This window comes from Zea mays, chromosome 4, assembly GCF_902167145.1.
Source record: "Zea mays cultivar B73 chromosome 4, Zm-B73-REFERENCE-NAM-5.0, whole genome shotgun sequence".
In the NCBI taxonomy this organism is placed as follows: Eukaryota; Viridiplantae; Streptophyta; class Magnoliopsida; order Poales; family Poaceae; genus Zea; species Zea mays.
Window position 1 is genome coordinate 166,655,295 of NC_050099.1, and position 21,302 is coordinate 166,676,596.

The 21,302-nt window shown below is 45.0% G+C and overlaps 3 protein-coding genes and 1 pseudogene across 3 annotated transcripts; all 4 read right to left on the bottom strand.

The window, feature by feature from the left end:
* Window positions 1–6,519: 6,519 nt before the first annotated feature.
* Window positions 6,520–7,827, bottom strand: LOC100502163 (uncharacterized). Its single transcript, NM_001196641.1, has one exon. The coding sequence runs from the start codon at window positions 7,731–7,733 to the stop codon at window positions 7,134–7,136; it is 600 nt and encodes a 199-aa protein (NP_001183570.1). The 5' UTR covers window positions 7,734–7,827; the 3' UTR covers window positions 6,520–7,133.
* A 3,188-nt stretch (window positions 7,828–11,015) lies between these two features.
* Window positions 11,016–11,872, bottom strand: LOC103653980 (B-box zinc finger protein 25). Its single transcript, XM_008680805.2, has 2 exons — window positions 11,687–11,872; window positions 11,016–11,603 (listed from the first exon to the last, which is right to left on the bottom strand). Exons 1-2 carry the CDS (start codon window positions 11,870–11,872, stop codon window positions 11,016–11,018), a joined length of 774 nt encoding a protein of 257 aa, XP_008679027.1.
* A 917-nt stretch (window positions 11,873–12,789) lies between these two features.
* Window positions 12,790–14,248, bottom strand: LOC100281317 (groundhog protein 7). The gene is made up of 2 exons (NM_001411536.1): window positions 14,102–14,248; window positions 12,790–13,855 (listed from the first exon to the last, which is right to left on the bottom strand). The coding sequence occupies exons 1-2, from the start codon at window positions 14,160–14,162 to the stop codon at window positions 13,101–13,103; spliced, it is 816 nt and encodes a 271-aa protein (NP_001398465.1). The 5' UTR covers window positions 14,163–14,248; the 3' UTR covers window positions 12,790–13,100.
* A 2,896-nt stretch (window positions 14,249–17,144) lies between these two features.
* On the bottom strand, window positions 17,145–19,434 carry LOC103655649 (uncharacterized; annotated as a pseudogene).
* Between the last annotated feature and the right edge of the window lie 1,868 nt (window positions 19,435–21,302).

Here is a 21,302-nt window from a genome sequence, read left to right on the forward strand (position 1 = left end):
GCTCAAAATGATGAAGAGCAAAATCAAGAAGACGAGCCACCTCAAGATGATAGCAATGATCAAGGGGGAGATACAAATGATCAAGAAAAGGAGGATGAGGAAGAACCAAGACCACCACACCCAAGAGTCCACCAAGCAATCCAACGAGATCACCCCGTCGACACCATCCTCGGCGACATTCATAAGGGGGTAACTACTCGATCTCGGGTTGCTCATTTTTGTGAACATTACTCTTTTGTTTCCTCTAGTGAGCCACACAGGGTAGAGGAAGCTCTCCAAGATTCGGATTGGGTGGTGGCGATGCAAGAGGAGCTCAACAATTTCACGAGGAACGAGGTATGGCATTTAGTTCCACGTCCTAACCAAAATGTTGTAGGAACCAAATGGGTCTTCCGCAACAAGCAAGATGAGCATGGTGTGGTGACAAGGAACAAAGCTCGACTCGTGGCCAAAGGGTATTCACAAGTCGAAGGTTTGGATTTTGGTGAAACCTATGCACCCGTAGCTAGGCTTGAGTCAATTCGCATATTATTGGCCTATGCTACTTACCATGGCTTTAAGCTTTATCAAATGGACGTGAAAAGTGCCTTCCTCAATGGACCAATCAAGGAAGAGGTCTATGTTGAGCAACCTCCCGGCTTTGAAGACAGTGAGTATCCTAACCATGTCTATAAGCTCTCTAAGGCGCTTTATGGGCTCAAGCAAGCCCCAAGAGCATGGTATGAATGCCTTAGAGATTTCCTTATTGCAAATGGCTTCAAAGTCGGCAAGGCCGATCCTACACTCTTTACTAAAACTCTTGAAAATGACTTGTTTGTATGCCAAATTTATGTTGATGATATTATATTTGGGTCTACTAACGAGTCTACATGTGAAGAGTTTAGTAGGATCATGACACAGAAATTCGAGATGTCGATGATGGGGGAGTTGAAGTATTTTCTAGGATTCCAAGTCAAGCAACTCCGAGAGGGCACCTTCATTAGCCAAACGAAGTACACTCAAGACATTCTTGCTAAGTTTGGGATGAAGGATGCCAAACCCATCAAGACACCCATGGGAACTAATGGGCATCTCGACCTCGACACGGGAGGTAAGTCCGTGGATCAAAAGGTATACCGGTCGATGATTGGTTCATTGCTTTATTTATGTGCATCTCGACCGGACATTATGCTTTCCGTTTGCATGTGTGCAAGATTCCAATCCGACCCTAAGGAATCCCACCTTACGGCCGTAAAACGAATCTTGAGATATTTGGCTTTTACTCCTAGGTTTGGGCTTTGGTACCCTCGGGGATCCACATTTGATTTACTTGGTTATTCGGATGCCGATTGGGCGGGGTGCAAAATCAATAGGAAGAGCACATCGGGGACTTGCCAGTTCTTGGGAAGATCCTTGGTGTCTTGGGCTTCAAAGAAGCAAAATTCGGTCGCTCTTTCCACCGCCGAAGCCGAGTACATTGCCGCAGGACATTGTTGCGCGCAATTGCTTTGGATGAGGCAAACCCTGCGGGACTACGGTTACAAATTAACCAAAGTCCCTTTGCTATGTGATAATGAGAGTGCAATCAAAATGGCCGACAATCCCGTCGAGCATAGCCGCACTAAGCACATAGCCATTCGGTATCATTTTCTTAGGGATCACCAACAAAAGGGGGATATCGAGATTTCTTACATTAATACTAAAGATCAATTAGCCGATATCTTTACCAAGCCACTTGATGAACAATCTTTTACCAGACTTAGGCATGAGCTCAATATTCTTGATTCTAGAAATTTCTTTTGCTAAGCTTGCACACATAGCTCTTTTGAATACCTTTGATCATATCTCTTTTATATGCTATGACTAATGTGTTTTCAAGTTTATTTCAAACCAAGTCATAGGTATATTGAAAGGGAATTGGAGTCTTCGGCGAAGACAAAGGCTTCCACTCCGTAACTCATACTTCGCCACCACTCCGAGCAACTCTATCTTCTTCGGGGGAGAAATGAGCATCAAGGAAGAGGGCTCTAATGATTCCGTTTTTGGCGATTCATGCCAAAAAGGGGGAGAAATGAGCCCAAAGCAAAAGGACCGCACCACCACCACAAAATTCAAAAACTTAGTGCTTTCCAAAAGTCTTTATCATTTGGTATCCTATTGTGTTCAAAAGGGGGAGAAAGTAGTACTTCAAAATAGTATATCAAAACCCTCTTGAACACTAAGAGGTGGATCTCTTTTAGGGGGAGTTTTGTTTAGTCAAAGGAAAAGCATTTGAAACAGGGGGAGGAAATTTCAAATCTTGAAAATGCTTTCGCAAACTCTTATTCATGTACCTTTGACTATTTGCAAAAGATCTTTGAAATAGATTTACAAAAAGAATTTGCAAAAACAAAACATGTGGTGCAAACGTGGTCCAAAATGTTATATAAGAAAGAAACATTCCTTGCATATCTTGTAAGTAGTTATATTGGCTCAATTCCAAGTAACCTTTTCACTTACATTATGCAAACTAGTTCAATTATGCACTTCTACATTTGCTTTGGTTTGTGTTGGCATCAATCACCAAAAAGGGGGAGATTGAAAGGGAATTAGGCTTACACCTAGTTCCTAAATAATTTTGGTGGTTGAATTGCCCAACACAAATATTGGACTGACTAGTTTGCTCTAGTGTATAAGTGATACAGGTGCAAAAGGTTCACATCTAGCCAATAAAAAGATCAAGTGTTGGATTCAATAAAGGAGCAAAGGGGCAACCGAGGGCACCCCTGGTCTGGCGCACCGGACTGTCCGGTGTGCCACCGGACAGTGAACAGTACCTGTCCGGTGCACCAGGGGACTCAGACTCAAACTCTTCGCCCTCGGGATTTCTCGGAAGCCGGCGCGCTATAATTCACCGGACTGTCCGGTGTGCACCGGACATGTCCGGTGCTCCAAGGAAGATCGGCCTCCGGCTGCTCCGCTAAAATTCACCGGACTGTCCGGTGTGCACCGGACTGTCCGGTGAACCACGGAGCAACGGCTACTTCCGCGCCAACGGTCACCTGCAAGCGCATTTAATGCGCGCTCTGCGCGCGCAGTCGGCAGGCGCGCCCATACCGACGCACCGGACAATGAACAGTTCATGTCCGGTGTACACCGGACATCCAGGCGGGGCCACATGTCAGAGCTCCAACGGTCAGAATCCAACGGCAACGATGACGTGGCAGGGGGCACCGGACTGTCCGGTGTGCACCGGACTGTCCGGTGCGCCATCGAACAGAGAGCTCCCAGCAACGGCCACATTTGGTGGTTGGGGCTATAAATACCCCAACCACCCCACATTCATTGCCATCCAAGTTTTCCACTTCTCAACCACTTACAAGAGCTAGGCATTCAATTCTAGACACATTCAAAGAGATCAAATCCTCTCCAATTCCACACAAAACCCTAGTGACTAGAGAGAGTGATTTGCCGTGTTCCTTTGAGCTCTTGCGCTTGGATCACATTCTTTCTTTCTCTTGTGCTCTTGTGATCAACACTCGATTGTAACCGTGGCAAGAGGCACCAATTGTGTGGTGGCCCTTGCGGGGAAGTTTTGTTCCCGGTTGATTGAGAAGAAGGAAAGCTCACTCGGTCCGAGGGACCGTTTGAGAGAGGGAAGGGTTGAAAGAGACCCGGCCTCCGTGGCCTCCTCAACGGGGAGTAGGTTTGCAAGAACCGAACCTCGGTAAAACAAATCTCCGTGTCTCATTTGCTTATTCGCTTGGGATTTGTTTTGTGACCTCGCTTGCGGACTCATTTATTGTTACTAACGCTAACCCCGGCTTGTAGTTGTGTTTATATTTGTAAATTTCAGTTTCGCCCTATTCACCCCCCCTCTAGGCGACTATCACTAATATATATCCTACAAAAGTTTTCATGTCAACACTAAGGCCATTAGAGTTACTTCCCATGAACTTGTTTGGTCCAACATAGTATGCTAGTTCAAGAGACATCTAAATTTGCATCCATATTAAAGAGATTTGCCAAGAAAGCATAAAATGAGTTTGATTGCAAAATCTGGAAAATTAGAAGTGACAATAACAAAAAAAAATTGTCAACACAAATATCCAAGAGTATTGTGATGAGATTGGAATAAAAAATGAAGTATCTGCAACATACACCCTCAATAGAATGATGCAGTTGAGAGTAATAATAGAACTTTGATCACTCTTGCAAGAACAATGATAGATGAGTATAACACATCAAAAAGGTTTTAGGCCAAGGTAATCAACTCTGTATAATATGCTTCAAATAAGCTATTTTCGCACTGGTTACTTGAGAAGAGGCCCTACGAGTTGCTCAATAGGAAGAATTCGAATAACTTCTTTTTTGGGTGTTTAAATGGAAATGCTACATATACAAAAAAACATCAAAACCTAAGGAAGTTTTAAAGATATGATATTGGTTTTTACTTGATTATTCATTAAAGTTCAAAGCATATCGAGTATTCAACCATGCCATTAGTTTGGTAGAAGAAATATATGATGTGAAGTTTGATTAGATTAACGGTTCTCGAGCAACACATGAGAATCTTAACGATGTAGGTGATGAACCATTGAAGAAGGCTATAAAGAATATGTCAGTTGGAGCAATCAAGCCCAAAAAATGAAGATGAATGCAAGTGTTTAACATGCCATTATCGTTAAATGTGACACAAGATGATAATAAATATGATGGACATACGAATGAAGATACTTATGTCTGTTAAAATCAAGAAATGTCACAAGCTCAAGATGTTGATGCTTTATGACCTCCTTCTTTTCTTAAGTAGTTGGTATAGTATAAGTTCATCTACAAGATCTCATCATAGAAAGTCTATTAATGGAAGTTACCACTCGATAAAAAGCACATTTTTTTGTTGAAGGTCACTCTTTTATCGGCACATTACTTTCAAACTCCCATTTGTCAAACGGGGCATCACAAGGAGAATTGAAACTATCTGAAACCATGGCAAACGAAAGACTTGCTGGTAGCCTAAAATAAGATACCAAACGATTTTCAGGGGTGTTTGGTTCCCTTCTCCTAAACTTTAATGACTAAAATTTAGTCACTTTTATTCCCTAAAGTACCAAACGAGGTGATTAAAAAAGATCTTCTAAAGTGGTGTTTGATTTCTAGGGACTAATTTTAAATCCCTTCATTTTATTCCATTTAGTCTCTAAATTATCATATATGAGTTTTAGTTCCCGTATTTAAGAATTTAGGGACTAAAATGAAATAAAATGGAGGGACTAAAAATTAGTCCCTAGAAACTAAACATCCCCTATATAGAAATTCTAGGGACTAAAGTTTAGAAGGGTGACTAAAGAAACCAAACATCCGAGCTATGTTACAACACACTTTTACGCTTAAACTATTGGATGGTTCTGCGAATACATAAAAGGACAACTACCTAAATTGCAACCAGACAACTAAGTGTCTTGGTTCCTTTAGTCCAAGGACTAAGGGTGTGTTTGGTTTGACTTTTGGCTTTGACTTTTGTCCCTTAAAAGCCAAAAGCCAAACCAAATGGCTGGATACAGAAAGCAGTTTTTTCTAAAAGCTGACTTTCTCGCAGTGCAAAATTGAAAGCATCCCTGGACATGCTTTTAGTAGCTTTTGGATGGAACTGTGAAAACATATATCGAAGAACTTTTAACGGCTTTTAGTGGTTTACATCAAACGAGTTTTAGCTTTTTAACAGCTTACAGCCCACAACAGCTTTTTTCCACAGCCACGGCGCAACCAAACAAACCCTTTTCCCCCCTAAAGTTTAGTTAGGGGACTAAAGTTTAGTCCCTATCATATTTGGTTCTAGTGACTAAAAGTATTCAGAACGCATTAAATAAATCATAAGAGGACTAAAATATCACTTAACATTCTCATGCCATTAGTGCAACTAAAATAAAGGAGGGGCAAAAGGTGTAATTAATATGATTTAGTCTCTTTTAGTCACCTTTTGAGGGACTAGAGACTAAAACAGTTTAGTCCTATTTTAGGGTCTGTTTGGTTCGCTGTCTAACTTGTCACACTTTGCCTAACTTGTCACACTTTGTTTAACTTTTCTGCCTAATGTTAGTTCTTCAATTCAAACGAATAAACTTAGGCAAAGTTTGGCGTAGTTAGCCACGCACTAAACAGACCCTTAGTCTCACTGTTTGGCAATTTAGAGACTACATGGATTAAAATGGAGGGACTAATATTTAATCCCTCAAATCAAACGGGGCTTAAGACAAGCTCCCACCTATCTTCTTTTTAAAAAAGAGGAGGGGTAACCTCATACTGGTTAAAATATATTAACAATGAAGAGGAAGAAATGTGCGAGCAACAAAATTCATGAAACAAAAAAGGCGCAAAAAGTATTTAAAAATATCACAATTAGCGCTCTAGCCATTCTTCAAAAAAAAGAGAAACTTTTCTTATTTGTTATGGACAACCAAAGCAAACTCTTTCTTGGAAAAGGCCCAACAATTTGATATAGGCGGTAAAATTCCTTGGAAGATGTGTTCATTCCTTGAGACACAAATGCTCCAGCTCATTGATATGATAATTTCCATGTAGAAAGAGACTTCCAAGTTCCAACTGTTGTTTCAAACGTTACAGAGTGATAAAACATTCAACCTCAGTATCAACACTAATGCCCTGTTTGGTTCCCAGTAATTAAGAGACACTGAAAAAGAATCTAATAATAAAATGAGAAGCGCTTTCTAGATATTGATTTCAATTCATGGGATACAAACTGGCAGTAAGATCCCACCTGTCTTTATTCAGGCTATCCAGAGCTCAACAAACTAATGTGCCTTCCATTTTTTAAGTAGGTGATCATGGATCTCTCCTTTCTTAATCTTATGCAGGCACTGCTTCAGCTTGGACAGTGTGGATGAACTCAACTTGATACCCCGATCAATCATGTCTTCTGCATATTTGCATGCCTCAGGTAGCCTGTCATCCTTCAGCTTTGATACAAGCATGTTCCCACACTCCTCTAAAGGTGGCAAGCCATTCTCCACCATGCAGCTCCAGACATTGATCCCAGTCTCCCAATAGTGTGTATCCAAAAACATTTGAAGTGCAAGCGAACAATTTCCCTCATTTGGCCAACATTCATTCTTGACCATCTTGCTAAATATTGGCGCTGCCTCTCGGTGCCTCATTTAGGTACCCCATTGCTTCTGGTGGCGCCGTGGAGGAGTCGCTTGAAACCAGCGTAGTGAGGAAGGAGTCATAGGCAGGCATGTTGTCAGGATCAAAGCCAATGGCGCGCACCATTTCGTCGAACACCTCGCGCGCAACCCGCAGGTCGGAGGCAGACTCGCAGCCCTCGAGGAGGATGGCGTAGGAGTCGGCATCCGGGCGCGTGCCAGCCTCAGCGCGGCTACAGGGATCGCGGCGCGGGCGTCGTCGAAGCGGTTGGCACGGCAGAGCGCGGAGAGCAGCGAGTTGAGCGCTGCCGTGTCGCGGGTCATGCCGTAGCGCGGCATGTCCATGAACGCCTTCAGCGGGGAACCGCCGGGGGTCGCCGCCAGAGAGGAGAATACGGAGGCGAAAGTGGCGAGCGAGAGCAGCTGCTGCGAGTGCATGGATTTGACAGTGTCCCACATGGGCTCGAAGAGGCGATTTTTACCGAGGATGTCAACGAAGAGGTTCCACGAGTAGGGCGAGTGCTCGTGGCCGAGGTGCCGGTGTCCCGCCCAGCGAAAGAAAGCGGCGCGGGAGGCCAGGATATCGCAGAAGATACGGGTCTTGGGGGGCATGTCGGGGACTTCCTTGTTCGTGGGGAACGCGGGCGCGGACGGGTCGCGGGCGCGCTTCGCCGCGGGCGATGTCACCGTGGCTGCGCCGTCGGACTGCCGCTTCGCCCGGTGGCCGGACAACCCTGATGTCTGTAGCCTGAATTTTGTGGGGATTGCATTGCATGTCTCATGTCTGTTTCTGTCTGTAGCCTGAATTTTGTGATGCTGTTCGTTTCAACTTCCAACCAAAGTAAAACTGCTGCACAATCCTACTGTTTTCTGAAGAGGTGTGCGATACTCGAGCGAATAGTAATCTGGCAAAAAAAAAAAAGCATTAGAATCCTTGCTAACAGGATTCCTCTCCATGTATCCCATCGTGATCCCTGATCATTAAACTAGTCTTTATTGGCTAGTATAGAAACTTTGTTTTACCAAAGGATTTCTATTTTTAAAAGAGAAAATAAACTAATTTTCTTTGGAAATAGAAATCCCTTAGAAAAATGGTTTCTAAACTAACCCTAAGAAAAAGGTTTCTCCCCAGCAAAGCTTTTACATGATTAAAAGTTCCAGACTTCCACTATATTTTAGGCAATTTACTTTGAGTATTTAATTTCAAGTATTGCCATAATAGCATGGGGTTTGAACTAGTGTTTACCTCTTTGTGGAACATAGCCACTAGGATTAAGTTGGGCTTGTTCTTAAGATTTAGTTATTTTTAAAAAATTAGAAAAATCCAATTCTTCACTCTTTTCAACCTCGTGATCTTTTTATAGATCAAATAGAACTAGCTGAGTGCCCGTGCGTTGCAACGGGAATATATATTACCAGTATACTACGATAACTTATATACAAAATATGTGTTATATTGTTATAAGAAAATGTTTCATAATCAATTTGTGATCCTAGCCATACATAAATTTTGTTATTTTAATCTAATTGTTTCACCACTACATTGCAACCATCAGTATCATGCAGACTTCGATATATGTCACGATTTGTATGGTCTCATCATTGGAGAGCACGTTCCACACATGCCGGAAGAAATTCCCTCATACATCGTTAGTCATCAGACACGCACCAACATACACTCTTGCTTAAACAATAAGGTAAGTGTGTGTGTTTGCGAAGAGAATTAAAGGCAGGCCGGCACAAAAGCTACCCTGACGGTGGCGAGGATGACGAACTGGTCACTGTTGTCAATCCTCCTCTGCGTCACCTCCGGCGCCAAGATAACGCCACAATTCTCGATATAGTAGTCGTCGAACGAGCGCGGCATGACGAGTACCGATGACTCTTGGTTCGGCTGCCAAACGAAGTGCACCACGGGCTCATCAGTGAGGTAGTACCCCTGGTCGTTGCACCACCGGATGCGCTACTCCACTACATACATCATGTTCGAGAACACTCACACAGCAACGTCCATCGTCCCAGCGCACAATAATTCATGTCCGGTCAGTAGTGATTTACGTGGCAAATTGGGCTTCAGGTGGACGATGAGCTGGACGGCGTGATGACGTCGTCGTCGGATGCGGTGTCCAAAACAACCCGAGAGTCGTCGACAACCATGAGGCCCCGCTGCTTAACGATGGACAGCGCGGTGCAGCTGCTCTGGACCGCGTCCAAGCGGCGGCTTCGCGGGAGCTTGTCGTACATAGCGGCGCATGCGACTACGTAGGACTGCTTCTAGAGGTCGAACTGACAGTCGCCAAGCTTCTTCTCGTCATCGATGAGCGACGCCAACGCGAGTGCCTCCTGCTCATGGTGTTTGTTCGGAGTTTCAAGTAAGAAACATGGATTCATGCTTGGCGTTGGTTTATGAAAATGACTCACAGGTCTGATCCATGGAAAAAATATTACGAAGAAAAAATGTCACATATGCAAAAAAGGGAATTTTAAGTATAATACATTATTCAAACAAAAGAAATTGCATGCAAAGCTCTTATTTAAATAATATTACCTCCATCCAAAAATATAATTCAAGAATCTCGGTGATACTTATCTACTACTATGCATTGTGCAAGGGTAGTAAGTGAGCTTGGTGAGAGATGTAGTAGATGTGTTTCCTGTCATAGATGTAGACATAAACACACATGTGTTGTAGCGGTAGCTACTCTTGGCCTTTGCTTGAGAGGTCACGGGTTCAAATCCCCTTGAGGACATGTGTGTTTTTTTAATTTTAGCTAGACGTGGGATGTACGGGGGAATAGGAATGAGAATGGATTTTGCGGGGAGGGGGAATGAGAAAGACAGAACAAAGAATGAGAGAATGGTGGCAGAACACGAAATAGCTCTGGGCTACGGTCCGAATAGGCTGGGTGTGAATCCGTCTATATCTGCAGTTGCAAGGGGATTACCGAACACTGTATGTATACTATTCATGCAAATTATACACATAGGGAGAGATGTGCTCGTCATAATCTTGATACATGATACGGAGATGTATAGGGAATATATGCTCGTTTCCAGCGACTCTAAAAGAAGAGATGAAAGAGACCGCACTACTTTTAAAAAAATGACCCTATTATGTTTCCAGCGACTAGGAGAAATGCCAAATCATTAACCAAGACTGATATATTTGTCTCCATCAAGGAGCACCATAAAAATGCTAGGAGAAAATTGACTCTGATCTCTCAGCAATGATGTTTTAGTTCATGGCGCTCTATTATGTTCATTGTTATTTCTTGATTTCTCACTGATCTCTCACGCCGGACATGCCTCTGCCAAGAGATGAAGTGACCAGTTATCCAACATGCTGATTTCCTCAACACGACGATGATAGTGTGGTATTAGCAATAAGGAGAGTAGAATGTATTTTGATATGGAGTGTATTTTGGTTTCAAAGCATTATTCTCACTTGCAAACATTGCGCAAACGTGTTACTATTGATCATATTTCTTGGGCTTGGCCGCTAGCTATATTTTACTACACCTGGTGTTTCTCTGATCTCTTTGACGGCCAGCAATTATAAAAAAATGTTTTAAATGAAAAATAGTTGTAATAAAAATAGTGCTAAACCTACTAATACGAATATTATGTTCAATCTACATAAAAGATCTTGAATTATGATGTCTAAACTAAAATAAAAATAAATCAACTTAGATAAACCTACAGGAGTTGTATCACCAGAGTTATTAAAACCTGAAGGGGTTTCATGCGCCCTCCGCATTCCACGGAGGCACAGCCACCACCCAGCCAACGCGTGTCACGAGCGCGGACGCGAGCTCTTCATTCAATCCAGTTGTGAGCCCTATGACTGGTGTTGTGTTCTCTACCCTCCTCTCTCCTCTATCATGTACTACTCGGCTACTCCCTCCGATGACATCGTTGCCTCCCTGCAAATCCCATCGTTCTGCTCGCCGCCGGCCTGACCAGCCTCACCTCCTCCCTCTGCCTCTCTCTCTCCCTCGTCCTGTCGTTGCAGCGCGCATCTCTGCTGGCTCTTTCGATCGCCGCGACGTCCCTCCGTCGGTTCCCACACAAACCTTTTCGACTGTGCGCCGCCTCCATGGTGCCGCTGCAAGGGCCGTCTCCTCCGTGACCACGCGTCGCCCACTCTGTCTCCTCTGTGGCCGCCAGATTCGCCCCTACCCATCGTAGATCTTTGAGAACAACGGGTTTGTCATGGTTGCGACTATGGGGAAGAGCTTCTTCGCGATAGGCCTTGGCCGCGCAGGCGGCGGGGGCAGCGTCGGGCTTGGCGACGTCGTCGTCGTCATCATCGTCGTCAGGGGAGGGGGGCGCCTGGTCGACGAGCGTGGCGGAGAGCTTGGCCCCGACGAGGAGGAAGCGGGTGTGCTTGGCGGTGAGGTCGTAGGCGCTGTGGATGGGGTCGTCGCAATCGGGGCACAGGATGGCGCGATCCTCCATGCAGAACACGAGGCCCCTCCACTCCTGCAGAACGCAACCATGTCAGCAGACAGAAGCAGCTCTGAATCAGATCCCCTCCGGCTGATCGAAGCACCGGACACCGTCACCTTGCAGACGTCGCAGAGCGGCGCGGCGGCGGTGGAGTCGTCGCCGCAGGGATGGACGAGCGGGATGCGGCGGCGCTTGTCAGCGCGGTGGACGCGGCGGTCGCAGGCGGAGCAGAGCGCGGCCTCGCCAGTGCAGCGGAGCACGGCGGCCGGCGCGCTGCCGCAGACGTCGCAGAGCACCTGCATGGCAAGCCTATCGGAGACCAGCGCTGAAAAATGTAGAAGGTAATGTTTATGTGTGTATTTGAATTTGGTGGCTAATTGGCAAAACACACACCGTAGCCTCCATGACAACACTTCATGTGTGGATGGTCAGTAAGCCCACCTACATCAACTCGTATTGTTGTGCCAATCGAAGGGAATACTTTGCTTTGTGGTTCCTTTTCCGATGCTTAACTCACAATTCGATCTGAAGCAAGAGCTTAGTTTTGACAACAAAAGGGCAAGAATTTTTCATTGCCAAAAAACAATATGTTGTGTGAAATTATTTATCCATCCAAAGTTTCATTTGTGCCACACCTCTTGCATCACCCATTTCCTAAATTGAGTGTTACTTAGTAGTACTTCCTATTGCTTACTCTGCAGGTTGAAATTAAAAGAACCATACCAAAAGGTTCAGTGTAGTCTAGCTCTAAGGATTTCAAGACTAAAAAGATATTTGTTGGTGAGCTTCCCTCAACACTAACATAAGGTAATATAAGTATGGCATATGATGTATCAGGCTTGAGTTACATCGATCTGATGATTGTTCTGTTTGTTAACCTTGATCAGACGAATTCAATAGTTTCTTTGCAAGATATGGGACTGTGGTAGACCACCATATCATGTTTGATCATGAAACCAAACGTTCTCGAGGCTTTGGATTTATAGTTTTTGTTTCTGAGCAAGTTGTAGATGATTTGTTAGCAAATGAAAATATGGTTGATCTTGCTGGTTCAAAGGTGCTGTAGTTCATTATTGAAATGACATCAGTGTCTGTCTTCTCCATTGTGTATCTATGGTGTAAAATTCTAAAATATGTAAAGTAATGTTATGCTCAAACATGAAGTGGAATGAAGATTAATGGTCAAACATAAAAAATTGATGCTGGATCAGAGAATTTTATAGCGCCCTATAGGGCGCTGCTAATTCTAGTTTATTTATTATTGGAAGGAAGTAGCTGCTTTAAACGTAAGAGGACAACGACAAATTGACAATCCAAGGCGAGCAGCAGAGCAGCACAAGGAAGTTTACATCTCATCATACCGGCCGAACCGAAAGTTTCCTGCTTTTTTCTTATCTACAACACTCCCTACAAGAAGAACCGGATTCTTGGCTAATGATTCCATCACCAATCAACCAAGAACCAAAAGGAAGACGAGCCGTTGCCCGAACGGAACAACGGGTTATTCCTTCCTGGCCGTCGCTCTCAGTCTCAGACGATGGTGCAGGCGTTGGGATTCTCCTCGCTGAAGATGGTGGTGAGCCTGTTGGCGTCGGTGGCGATGCGGTAGATGCCCTCGCGCACCGGCGTCGGGTAGTAGCTCCGGTACTCCCCGGAGAAGTACTCGTGCCGCCGCGGCGTCGCCTCCCACCTCGGCAGCGGCGACGGCGTGTACCGGATCAGGTATCCCTGCGCCTGCCCCTGCGCGGGCGCGGGCGCCGCGCCGTGATGATGAGGCTCCTGACCCGGCGGCGGCGGCGCTTTCTCGCTCTCGCTGCTGTTGCCTGGCCCCTGCCCCTGCGCGTGCTCCTGCTTTTGCCGTTCCTCCTGCTGCGGAGAGGGAGGCTCGGGGCCGAACCGGACGCGGCCCGGCTGCCCCTTCTTGCTCTTGCCTCGCTTTGGGTTTGGGCCCTTTGGTGGCTTCGGCTCGGCGCCGGCGGCCTGTGGCGGCGCGTCTTCCGTTTGCGCGGGTGCCTCGGGTTGCTCGGCTTGGGGTTGGGATTCGGGTGCACCGTCGTGCTGCTCGGGCTCGTGCCGGGGCGGCGTTTGGGGTCGCTGTGGCTCTGGTGGTGCGCTCTGCTGCTGCGGTTGTGGCGACGGCGACGGTGGGGTCACGTAGATGGAGTTGTTGCTGGCGAAGGTCACCGTGCGCGCCACCGGCCGCATGTAGTGGGTCTCCGTGGGCTGACAGCCCAAGGCGTGATCAAAGTCCAGCTCCAGCCTCCCTTCCCGCCATCTCTCGCGCCCTGCACGTGAGCAAGTCGTATTTTTTTTTCACGACTCACGAATTTTGCAATATTATAATTTACGGCGATGCGGTGAGCGGTGGCACAAGAGCCGAGGGCCATGCATGCAAGCTTCGGCACTCAACAGCGCACCCTCTGGCCTCTACTGTCTAGGAGTAGGAGGACGAGAGCTACCAACTAGAAGAATGAATTCAGAAGCGAAGCTGAAGATGTAAAGAAAGTGAAAGCGAAGAACTTGGCACGCACCGCCGTTGCATTTTCCGAGCGCTCTAGACACGATCTTGGCCAGGGGAGGATAGCAACCCATGGCGCCGCTGCCTCCCTACCTCGCCGGACGGTGGTGGTGGTGGTGGTGCCGTTTGCGTGTGTGTTTCGGTGCGGGATACATGCTCGCTCCTCCAGTTCGAGGCGGCGGCGGAACGGTGAGGGCGGGCCTGCCCTTATAGTCTGTCTGATAGGAGAAGGGACACCTAGCTAGTAGCAAAGAAAGAATCCAGCAACAAGGATCTGGTGGTGGTACCTAAACGCGCTTCTTTTTCCCTCGGCCGAAGTAGTGTGGCGCAAAGGGGCGGTCCTCGTTTTCGTGGATATGTGTCTGAGCGAACAATTGGTGGCCGAATATATTCCGGTGGAAAACGCCGCCTCCAGCTCCAGACGACGACGGTGACTGCACGGCGAACATTTGTCGAGCGGACATTAATACAAAAAAAATAATGTGCGGTGAGCTTGCAGAGACAGAGTTGAGCTGTTAGTCTGTTTATTATTATTATTATTCTACTTGCGTTCCTTCTCGTTGTCTTACACGGCGAAGTGCAGTTTAGCTTGAGTTGCTTGGTAAATGTGATGGCCAACGAAGTTTTTAGCCAGGAGAAATATATAGCCAGAGTAATGAACTGACCAACAGAGGTAGGCGACGAGGCAGAACCAAAAACTGACGAAACTGTCGGTAGGCGCGCGCTCCAGTAATTATGCAGTCAAGCTGGTAGCAGTGACGGTATAATGAAGAACACTGTGGAAGTGTGGAGGGGTTAAATTGGTAGCGAACACAAGTTCTTAATGCATAGCAGTGCAATAGCTTCTAGAAAGGCTAACGATTTTTGTTTCTTTCGCTACCAATATATAGGAATGGACGTTATAGAAAACGCAAATCCCGTGGTAAAATTGTCCAGAGACCACAGCCAATGAAACTATATATGCCTTCAATAATGAAGAATATATATATTTCAAGCACCCTCGCTACAGGAAAATAGAGAAAATGTCGGCTTTATTAAGTACGTCGAGACCGACGTTCTTAAATGGTTTAAGTTCGTCACTTTAGTCCAACGGACGTGTTTAATATTAAGAATTTAGCGCGAGATCTACATACTTATATTAAGTACGTCGACTAAGTTAGTTGACGTTCTTAATTTCTAGAGTTTAGGTTGGCTGGTGCGGCGACCGACTTTGAATTCTCATTCAAACCCCCGTCGCGCGCCTTGTTCAAACTGTCGCCGATGTTCCGCCCCATGCCACCGTACTAGTGGTTGTGAGGGCTGCAAATGAGTGTGTTTGCATCCCGGATGTAAAGAATTTTATTCGAAGCATGTGGTTAGCCGAGGTAGCCCATGGTAGCTACCACGTGCCAGGGTTTTAAGTACGTCGGTGTGTTAAAACCGACATACTTAATGCAAGTAAGTATGTTGGGTGCCCTAGACTTAAGTACTTGACGGCCCCAACATACTTACTTGCATTGCTTAAATATGTCAGAACACTATGTGGGTTACCGACATACTTGAGCTAAGTATGTTGGTCTATTAGAGTACACTAGTAAGAATGTGATCATCAGTGACGATTTTCTAGTGACGCTGGTGACTTCAGTCACAGATTGATACATTTCTATGACCAAATTTACATCTTCGTCAACAAGTACAAGGGACGAAGATTAGACTTGAATATTAAAGACGAAAATGAAAGGAACGTCATAGACACAAAGTTTGGACGCAACAAGTTCGTCACAGATTAGATTTTATATCGTCATCGCTAATTTGGCTTGATCGGCTGACGTAATCTATACTATCTATTAAGAACGCAAGGGGTAGGCTGCCTCCCCTGGTTCTGCCTCCGGGTAATCTGGACCGTTCGTTTGCCTCCGGATAATCTGGACCGTTCGTTTCATCCAGGCGATCCGACCCGTTCTGCCTCCCAACCGTGGACGTACATCCCCGCGCCAAAAAATACATCTTAGTGCGGTACCAGAGGAATTAGTCTGAGCAACAAACAATCCACGCCAACGTTTATAAGCCACGTTTGGTCTGTCTTAGTGGCCGGTATGGTACTAATCTAATAAATCCCATAACAGTGCCTGCGTGCAGCCCAGTGGTTCGTGTGGCCCAACCGTTGGTGCGGCCCATTATGCAGCCCAGCCTACAGCGTCTGTCATCCTCTTCGGCAGCCCTAAACCTCCACGATGGCGCGCCGCACGCAGAGATGTGCCCACGTCCTCAATCTGCCTCCACGACGGCGCGCCGCACCACGACTTCAATCTCCCCCCCCCCCCACGACCTCAACCGCTCTGCCAGAGTCAACACCGTCCAGCTCCGGTCACCGGTTCATGGAGGCGGCGGCGGTACTCCTTCGGCAGGCAAAAGAGCAAAGTTGGAGGCGACGAGGGTCCAGATCCGGTCGCCGGCGTCCATCTGGGGTTTGGAAGCGCCGCGGCCAGCTGGAGATGTCGCCAGCCAACTCTCGGGCTTCCTCTCCTCCATCCCCGAGATCGTCGCTCGTGGAGATCTCGCCAGCCAATGCCCGGGTGAGAAACAGGTGCGTCTGCTCATCATCTTTGTGTAGGCACCCTTCGTTCTCCACGGATGCTCGCGACACAATCGAAGAAACTACTCTCCCTCTCCACGACCACGTCCTCCACTCCCCCCCCTCAATCACGAGTTCATCGTCGTCCACAACCTCCCCTCCTCAAAGACAACTGACTTTGTCGGCACCCCTTCTACAGGGTCCTCAATCCCCACGCCGCCATTGAACCCGACTCCAAGCTCGAGTTCGATATGCCCGATGCCTTGCGTGTGTACAAGATCGACTGTGTCGAGCGCTTCGACGACACCAAGTCCGTCCCGTCGTCCCCCAATGGCAATTCCACCAACGGCGTCGCGTCCAAGGACTTCGCTACAGGCATCTCCTCCCGACTCTACCTACCCGCGAGAGTGGATCCCGAGAAGAAGCTCCCCATTGTTGTGTTCTTCCACGACGGTGCATTCATGGTCCACAACGCCTCCTTCCCGCTGTACCACATCTACATCGCATCTGTCAATGTCGCGGTGCCCGCTAGCCGCTGATCGTGCTCCCTCACTCGCGATGCTCCCCCCTGACTGGCCTCCCCTTTGTTTATTGAACGATTCTTGTATATTATCAGGTGAGGATTGGTAAATTCATTGACTGATCTTGCCCCCTCTCTTAGGTTCAGGTGTTGTTGTTGCGTGCACAGGTTCAATTGTCTACACTTGTACAACAATTTAGTGAGGTTGATACTAACTGTATGCTCGCTTTGCTTTCTTTTGTGTCACAGTTCTGTACAAGATTATGCTTAATATGAAGAACTAAGGAATATAATTCAGAGGTAAAGGTTGTAATTGTTTTTGCATGTTTCGTCTTCTGTATATGAAATTTGTTTTTACATTATGTGTGTAATTGGTGTCGTTTCTGATTATTGATTGTGCCTCTTACCAGTTTGATATGTTGTCTACACTGCAACTTATCCCAACAATAAGAGTGAAAATGTGCCAATTTTATAATCTTAAATAAACATGAGACCAAGGTGAGCTGTTGTTTTTTAAAAACTCACCCTCACTATTTGTTTCCATATGAGCAATTTGCATTTTAATAGCATTTTTGCATCACACTTTATTACAATGTCTTGTGTAAGGCTCTAATTGTTGTTAAGTGTTCGTGTATGCCCAGGTGATTTTTTGTTATCATCTTGTATGTGCAGGTTTAGTGTTCAAAATGGCGGCCTTAGGCAGGCTTGGTGGTCTTCTAAGTTAGGTTTAGGGCCACTGGTAGCTTGTCTCCTTCAGTGTTCAAAGCTCCTCATGTCCACCAGGCTATTCATTGGTGGTGAGTTTTTGTTGTCTTGTTTCCTCTAATATACCAACAGCCTTCCATTTTTATGTTTATTAGTGTTCTTTGGTTAGGTCTTGACGTGAAACTAAGACAAGCATTCAGTTAGTTTGGACAGGTTACTAAAGTTTGTATACACATTTGAATGCTATTATGATGTGTGTTAGTGGCTCACTGAATGGTATTGATCCAATTTCCTCTACTGTTGCGTAATGGTAGATTACGAACAGCAAGCTAACAACTTCGATCATTGGGCTTTTGGTTACCGATATAGTAACAATTCCAACAACAAGGTCTGGGGTATGCTGTTTTGGTAGCTCAGGAGATGCAATGCTTACAATATTGTCATCTTCCTCATCATCCGAATAATCAAATACCACTGTTCTCTTTCTGTTATTTGCATTAGTGGATCCCCTCTTGTAGTTTATCCCATGTTCATCATCGCTGCTATTTCCATCTGCTTCTTCCTTCGCACAAATTTGTGCATCAGCAGTAGCTAAAAATACTAACAGCATTAGTTCTATATTAGCATGCTTGTAAAGGGTTGATATACAGGACTAGATATGTGCTGAGAGTTATAGACGAGAAAGTAAAGCACAAAGAATTTGAATATGAACATTTGTGAGATAATACCTGCAACACTTGCTACAGCTGTAGAATTAGTGGTACTTGGAGGCATAGGTTTTGCTGATGCACGACCCCACATGTTAGCCAGCGATCCACCATTACTAGGCATGGCCTTTCCATTTTGAGCTTTACTTTTGCTTGCATAGGCATCAACTGATTGTTCTTTGTCAACAGGACCATTGCCAGCCTTATCTAATATTGTGGAATTATCCTTCTCGGACTTAGTGTCTGCTCCCTGCTTTGAACTTACAGGCAAATCTTGCCGCCGAGCAGTAACAAACTGCTCCTTTGGAGTAACACTAGGCTTAGACTATGCGGCGGCTGCAGCACTATTCAAGGGCTTTGGTGGCAATGAACTCACATGCTTTCCATTGGATGTTCGCTTGACAAAAGAATTCAAAACACCACAAAACCTGTGCATGATTGTGAAGTGACGAAATTGAGAATACTGATCAGGGATAAAAGTTGCATAAATATACATGCATATGAACACAGGTTTGCATCAAGGTATTATCTTTGACAAATTTCACTATTTTATATATAAATCTATCTCCATCTATATGTGTGTTTGGTTATGTATATTCTCATCTGGTTATGTCTTTGCTTACAATTCCTTCGTGGGCATGCCTTAGACTTGGGAGAAAACCAAATGGGCTAAGAGAACAATACCTATTATCTCTCAAACAGTTCTCATAATCAAAAGGCTGATTGAAAAGCTCCTCTGCCTGCACAAATTCATGATTCCAAAGTATAGCTGTATCTTTTGGAATACAGGCCTGGATACTGTAGATCTGAACCGAACAAGAATCTTTGAAAATTTGCCTTGCTTCTGCATGGAAGACAGATTAACTTTTCACATAAGAAATTTGACACTAGATAAAAGAAACATATCGCTGGGAAGTGAAATGGTTGTTTTCCTTTTTTGCTACTGACTAAGAAGAGATCCAGATGTTCTGATATTCACAGAGGTAACTGCATGCCGGACAGCCGGAGTAACTAATATTGTTGGCCTCCAACTGTATACATTTTGTTAGCTATTTATGTTTGCATTTTAGCTGGTGATATGGGTTAATAAGCTGATCAGATCCCTCCCTCTGTTTGCCATTATTATACTTTCATATAATGCATAGTACTACATGTTTTCTTTGACCTTCATTTGATTACTGACCATTGTGTTATAAAGCTACTTCTAACTTGTGTGCCAAATTACATGTTACGACTATTCATTCGATTATCTGGCCATGATGGATTACCCACTTCCATCAGAACTTCCCATGCCTTTGTCAGCCAATCCTATTAAAGAAGTTAGTCCTTAAACATCAATTTCCATGCATCATGTCGCTCTGTATATCATGTCTTGCTAAGTTTAAGCATTTATGAATCTTGTCGCTGTGTATATCATGGCTAAGTGGTAATTGCCCTTATGTTTACATGAGCAGTGCGTACAACATATATGCGCAGATTGTAAATGAATGACATAATGTTAGTTGTGACATAAGATGAGCAACACTAACTCCTTTGTTTGGCCATTGGTCGATGTTCAAATATATTTGTACTTGACAAAGGAAATTGTTATATGGTGAAAGTTGTGCTGACCTTTTTTTTAGTTATAGCAAAAGCTTCTTCTGAAAGGTGCAACTCTGACTAAATATTTCATTTTTGGTGAAAATTGTTATATGGCTTGATTATCTGAATGGGAAATACATTAGTTGAAACTGAAAAACAAAATTGAGTATACACAGTAACATCCATATTTTTTGGGATGCAGATTGGGCCACTGAATTCATTGTGTTTTGGGCTTTCTTTTAGATATTTTATTTCTTGCATTTCTGGAACTAAATTGTGTACGACAAACTGTATATATTAATAAAAGGACTTCCCTTATATTTCATTTATGCATTGTCCTTACCCCGGTACCACACATGAAACTAAACGGTAGGAGTATATTTGCTATGTAGACCAAATGGCTAAAACCATCCAATATTTTCATAAACTGAAAATGCAGAGAAAGCAATAAAGTTGTATCAATACAACCGTACAGGCTTAGTAGGAGCTTCTAATATCTAGCACTAATAATATGTAGAATGACATATGACTGAACAAACAATATGAGGACTGGTAACAATATTGATTTTGCTAATAGGGCTTAGATTGGATACTATGATTTGTTCCCATGTGATTTTTCCAGTCCTCTGTAGGGCTTGAAGATCATCCTTTGACTCATTTATGATATATTGGCCCATGATCTACATGTTAAGACACCTTTGTTTTACCACCTCAATATATTGTTTCCTTGGTTTTGTATTCTTTTAATTTAAAACAACCTACCCTGCTGCCTTGCCGGGGAGTGGCCAGCGACCGCTCCACATGACCACATCGGCTGAGGACATGAAGGAGGCACCGACAGTCACAGAGGTGCTGTACAAGTGGACAAACATCGGCAAGGGGTGGCAGTCGCGCTGGTTCGCGATCCACGACGGAGTGCTCTCCTACTCGAAGATCCTGCCTCTAAGGACGCTGCCGCAGGGAGGACCTGGGCGCGGATCTTGAACTAAAACTAAAGGATGCCTATGTAAGTTATATTTTCTCTCACATTTACATCAAAACTTATTTTCCAATAATCAGCAGACCTTGACATGTTTCTATATACTTTCTCTCACATTGACAAGTTTTTTAGATTTATTGCAGGCCACCTTTATTTGCTTAATGAGTC

Coding starts and splice junctions, on each gene's coding strand:
- LOC103653980 (XM_008680805.2), bottom strand. CDS start 11,872: ATGCAGGTGCTCTGCGACGTCTGCGGCAGCGCGCCGGCCGCCGTGCTC. Junction 11,604..11,686: donor CGCTCTGCGACGTCTGCAAG/GTGACGGTGTCC, acceptor TGCGTTCTGCAG/GAGTGGAGGGGCCTCGTGTT.
- LOC100281317 (NM_001411536.1), bottom strand. CDS start 14,162: ATGGGTTGCTATCCTCCCCTGGCCAAGATCGTGTCTAGAGCGCTCGGA. Junction 13,856..14,101: donor GCTCGGAAAATGCAACGGCG/GTGCGTGCCAAG, acceptor GCTCACGTGCAG/GGCGCGAGAGATGGCGGGAA.
- LOC100502163 (NM_001196641.1), bottom strand. CDS start 7,733: ATGCCCCCCAAGACCCGTATCTTCTGCGATATCCTGGCCTCCCGCGCC.